This window comes from Nematolebias whitei, chromosome 5 (assembly GCF_014905685.2).
Source record: "Nematolebias whitei isolate Nwh7 chromosome 5, NemWhi1, whole genome shotgun sequence".
Classification (NCBI taxonomy): Eukaryota; Metazoa; Chordata; class Actinopteri; order Cyprinodontiformes; family Rivulidae; genus Nematolebias; species Nematolebias whitei.
In genome coordinates, this window is record NC_056502.1 from 8,831,394 (window position 1) to 8,836,716 (window position 5,323).

Here is a 5,323-nt window from a genome sequence, read left to right on the forward strand (position 1 = left end):
TCTATCTATCTATCTATCTATCTATCTATCTATCTATCTATCTATCTTTTCATTAATTAAAGAAAGGCAGGTGCAGGATGAGGCAGAAACTCAGTGGTGAAGCTGTGAATGTTGTTAAAGGTGCATGCACTTTCTCCATCAGGCCACTTGGTGTCTCTGAAAATAAAGGGCAGGGTTTTGGCAGCAGATGGAGTTGATTTGAGTGACAGCTGAAGAAGGGTGTCATGAGAAACAGGTGATGGGGACAGGTGGCTATGAGCGATGAATTACGATGACAGCAGAAGAACATAAAAATGCAAAGACTGCAGAAGGAAGGAGAAAAAATACAACCAGTACTGCAAGTTGTTCATGCCAACAAATAAGTGAGCATGCACGTGAAGGTCTAGAGCAGGAGCTCAAAAGAGCCATTTATGCCCCTTTGTTCACTAATTACAGTGTGTCTGGAGCCATAACAGTCTGCTACGACTGTGATCATCAACTGGTGGCTCGTGGACCACTTTAAGTTTGTAGAAGGGGGCTTTTCTGGCCAGTAGGGGTGACATTATAAAGCTGAATATATCTAATGATTTTTCACATTTGTTGTTCACATTTTAACACAAAATAAAAGAACATTCTTGTAAAGAAGGAAAAATAATATAGTTTTGCCCAATAAAAAAACCTAAAACTATGAACTATACAGCTCATTCACTTTATGCTTTATTTCTTCAAAAAGGATACTTAAATTTTCCACAATAATAAAAAAAATCAGATAGTGAATATGTTTTACTCCTTGTATTAGCTCTAGTATTCACATATTTGCAAAGGAAATGACAAGAAAACTGCTAAAACTAGCCATTTTGTTGTGCTAAGCTTTAATAAAATTCAGTTTTATGTTTGTTTTGGTCAAAGCTTGAAAGAGCCACTGCAGAGGAACCAAAGAGCCACATCTGGCTCCAGAGCCGCAAATTGTAGACCCCTGGTCCAGAGTGATGAGTGAGATGTAATGGCATAGCAGCACAAAACACAAATTGCACCATCATCAGTAAAAAATGCAAACACAACTGTTCTTTGTGTGTGTCTATCGGTCACACACGTGTGTGTATCTTATGTCTACACATGAATAAAAATGCAGACTTTTCAATATATTATATTTATTATATTATATTTCTTACAACAGGTTGATTCAAAAGTTGGGGTACAACTGGAAGTATATTCTTATCGGGAGAAGAGCTACAGTATATTAGTTGTTTTGTATCACACACGTAAAGAATAGGCAGTGACACAAGACTGTTGCATCTATAGGTTTGAAATATAAAAAATAAAATAACTAAAATTCTAAAAATTAAAATTTTCACTACAACCAGCAAAAATAATATTTTTTGGACATTGTTGTGGTGGTATTAAACGTCAAAATTTAGGGTATTGTTTGATTTTCGTCCTCTGTTTTTAAACTATCGTCTCATATCTGATTTTTTCCTCTTTCTCTTTATTTCAGGTTATGATGTGAACTTTCAGCAACGTTTTTCCCAATGATTGAGACCAGTGCATTGAGTATGTTGGACAGAACTGAACCAGCGCAGTGCACAGTGTGCTGCTGCACTCTGGTCAATAAAATCTTCATGGTGCTCTTCATGGTGCTGCTGATATTCGCCACCTTAATTGGGAATTTGGTGACGCTGGCTGTGGTGGTGGGGAACAAACACTTCCACACGCCGCAGGGCTACCTGAAGGCCTCCCTCGCTGTTGCTGATCTGGCTGTGGGGATATTTGTGGTGCCGTTGACGGTCTATGCTGAGGTCTACATTATGGTAGCTGGCTCAGCACCTGAGTGGACCTCATACAACTCCCAATCTGTGACGTTTCACCCGTGCAACATCATTGGTCCAATTTTTGCTGGGTGCACCTTTGTCTCCATCACAACCATCTTCCTGCTCACAATAGAGCGGAGCATTGCAGTGCTGAGGCCGCTGCACAAGGACTCTGTTATTACTCGTAAAAGGACAACAATCCTCATTTTCTTCTCCTGGGTGGGGAGTTTCTTCTTGGCTGTGTCTCCAATGGTCTTCAGCAGTGAGATTGCGCTTGAGTATAACTCCTGCAGCAGGATGTGTAACTACGCTTTGGGGACCATTGGCGAGTTTCCCAGCCAGGCTTGGAACATTCTCCTCCTTTACCCTGCATTTGACTTTACTCTGCTCGGAGGTACTGTTGTCATTAACATCATTTCTCTGTCCAGCATCAGGCAGCACTCAAAACACAGGAAAACACTGGCAGAAACTGAAATCCATACCACAAGTAATCCAACCTTCTCAGACATTAAGGCAGCTAAGACCATAGGGACTCTGACAGTGGCCTTCACGGCGTCCTTCACCCCCATCGCCGTCTTTGTGGTTGGGAACGTTTTGGGAAACGAATGGTGCAACTTCTCCTTCTTTGCCTTCTGGATTTTGGCTACAAACAGTTGCTGGAATGTCATTATATACAGCGTGAGGGATCAGAAATTCAGACTGCGTGCACATAAACTTCTTATGCCTCACAGACAAAACACCACCAAAACATAAACACAAACAACTGAAGACTTATTGATCAGGGTAATGGCACCTAGATGTCTTTTAGGTGTTTCTAATCTTTTAATCCATCCCAATGTGACTTTCATTTAAAGACATAATCTGCATGTCTTGTACATTACTACTCCGAAAATGCTTGAGGCAGTTTTTAAATAAATAAAAAGCATGAAATGTTTTATTTATAGTGGATGTAAATTTCCTTTTCTTTGGTCATTTGCCTTGATCTGTGTGATGTTAACGAATGGAGGCCTGCCCCTGTTTGTAAAAAGGTTGTTCATCTGAGAGTAATTTATTACATAAATAATAAAACTGAAAGTTGTTTCTGTTTTTACAACGTAAAGTGTTTATGTGTTGCATAAATACTTGCTTCAGTCAAAAGTATTGGTGGAGAATTAGGTATACTTTTGATAATTGTATGGGTTTTATATTTATGGTGAACAAACATGAATATCAAGTCAAATCTATTTTTACAGAGAGGAAACCACGAGTCCTTTAACAGTGAGAGACACTGCATGAAAAAGTGACAATAAATCCCATCATTTTATGTATAATTTTTATAAGTTGCAAAAACATTGTGGAAATAAGAATAATTTGTTTGCAAAGATTTTAAAATTATTGAACACTTAAAAACAAATGAAAAAAAATAACCCCGTAAAAATAATACTGTGATTGTGTACCATAGATTATATCAGTGCCAGTTCAGATATGTAAGGTCCAACTTTCTGTGACCCGTTCAAACTTTGCATATACTGTATAATTATAATATATAACAATGTAGCTTAACTTTAAAGCTCCAGTAAGAGTTGGGTTTCTTCTTTTTGTTTTGCCAAAACCATATTGAAAGCCATTGGGGTATTTTTTGTAGTTTCTTGCTGATTTATGTCTACATTGCACAGTTAATCTAGTAAAAGTCATAGCACACTGTTCTTGATTGAGTCACAAGTTTAAATGCATAATTCACACATTTTATTTCAAATATTTATGTTTCAGTGTTTATGAATTGGCATATTTAAAGACAACAACATACAGCAGAACAGCTGAGATGGGTCAATATTTTTATATTACAGGGACTTAAAACCACTTCCACACAAACTATATCTAAAACAGTTATGATATGAGACTAAATGTATATTTTCTCGTGTTTAAGCAAATTTTTTACAACATCTGAAATATATAGCATAAATCCGGTCTTTTGTTTGATGCATTTATTTATTTTTTTCCCCTTTCGGCTCCTGGCTTCCTGACGCAACCACAAACCACTGAGCTACCACAGCCTTCTGTGTGGAGCAGAGAGCTGCTATCTAGGACACCCGGAGGTGCAGATGGTGGGGGTTAAGGGCCTTGCTCAAGGGCTCAGTGGGACGAATGAGGGTGGGTGCTTCACCTACCCCACCCACATTTTTGATGTAGTCGGTACTGGGGCTTGAACCGGCGATCTTCCGATCACAGGCCCACCTTCTCTAACCTCTGCGCCACCACTCCCCTTGTTTGAAGCATAAAGGTCTATAAATGTATTTTTGGTGCATAAATAAAATTATATCTTCTAAATGTTGAAAAACAGACAACTATACTGTATTTTCTTTAAATAAAAAGACTTTGGCGAAGATCAATATAACCTGAGACTTTTGTGTTTGCACACAAGATGATTGTTATGAAATGTGAAATTGTCACAAGTTTTTACATTTGCATGATATTGTTTCATTGAACATCCTTTCAACAAAAAAACAACAACAAAAAATCCCTTTCCCAAGTGAGAATTTGATTTCTTCACATTTCCTTTTCAGCCGAGGTGGAACTCACTTGTATCATTTAATAAACTTATTTTTATAAGAATTGCGACCCAGTGATTTGAAATTAACATTCAAACCACAGCTCCACTGGTTAGGAGGTTGGGAATTTGTGAAATGTAATTAAAAATTAAATGCGATGTTCTAGTAAATATTTAAACCCTATAACTGACTGACAGAATTTTAAATACATAAAACTTTAAAAGACATTAGCTCAGCTCAAGTTTGGTGCTTTTAATAGATTAGTAGAAAAAGCACACCAATTTTTTTTGGTGTCACTTATGACTGTAGATCAAAAAATAACTCAATATTATTTTTTAATTTGCACACTCTAGTTTAATATTCTTAAAACTTTATTCAATCATTGTTTAAATAATAATAATAACTGTAACACAGATCCTCACGACAGCCTGAATGCCATCGCATTGACTTGATAAATAAAAAAAGGAGATAAAAAAAAAATTGGTCTTTTTTTTTTTTACAATGTAAAACATTACAGAAACTTTGAATCTTTTAAATCTTTTTATAGCATTCAGGTGATGAGACTGAAAATTTGAAACTAAATGACTATGATCTTTGCACCAACAGCTAACCAGGCATTCAAAGCAAACATTTATTATTATTATTATTATTATTAGTTTATAAAATGTTTATTCCCAAAGAAAATATCTACAAAAACATGAAGATTTTACAGATTCATTCCTCCAGGTGTGAACATGTGTGAGTCAGGGGTGGTTATACTTGTTGAGTGGACAAGCATGTAGTGAACATACTATACAGGCTGCTGCAAAAATGTAAAGCAATAAATGAAAACATTAACTCTCTTGTTTGTGCAGTTTTTGTGTTTTTATATATACAGTAATGTAAAAAACACACATTGCTGTGTTTCTTTCTCTTGCAAAAATCTTGCCTTGGTATAACTGTTGACAGCTCTAAAAGGGTTGGTAAGTCAAAAACAAAAGTAAATAAATAAAAAATACAACTACAGCA

At 36.4% G+C, this 5,323-nt stretch overlaps 1 protein-coding gene across 1 annotated transcript; it reads left to right on the forward strand.

Annotated features, from left to right (window-relative positions):
• The first annotated feature begins 1,508 nt into the window (after window positions 1-1,508).
• LOC119409880 (5-hydroxytryptamine receptor 1B) lies at window positions 1,509-2,540 on the forward strand. The gene has a single exon (XM_037676785.1). The coding sequence runs from the start codon at window positions 1,509-1,511 to the stop codon at window positions 2,538-2,540; it is 1,032 nt and encodes a 343-aa protein (XP_037532713.1).
• The last annotated feature ends 2,783 nt before the right edge of the window (window positions 2,541-5,323 follow it).

Coding starts and splice junctions, on each gene's coding strand:
- LOC119409880 (XM_037676785.1), top strand. CDS start 1,509: ATGATTGAGACCAGTGCATTGAGTATGTTGGACAGAACTGAACCAGCG.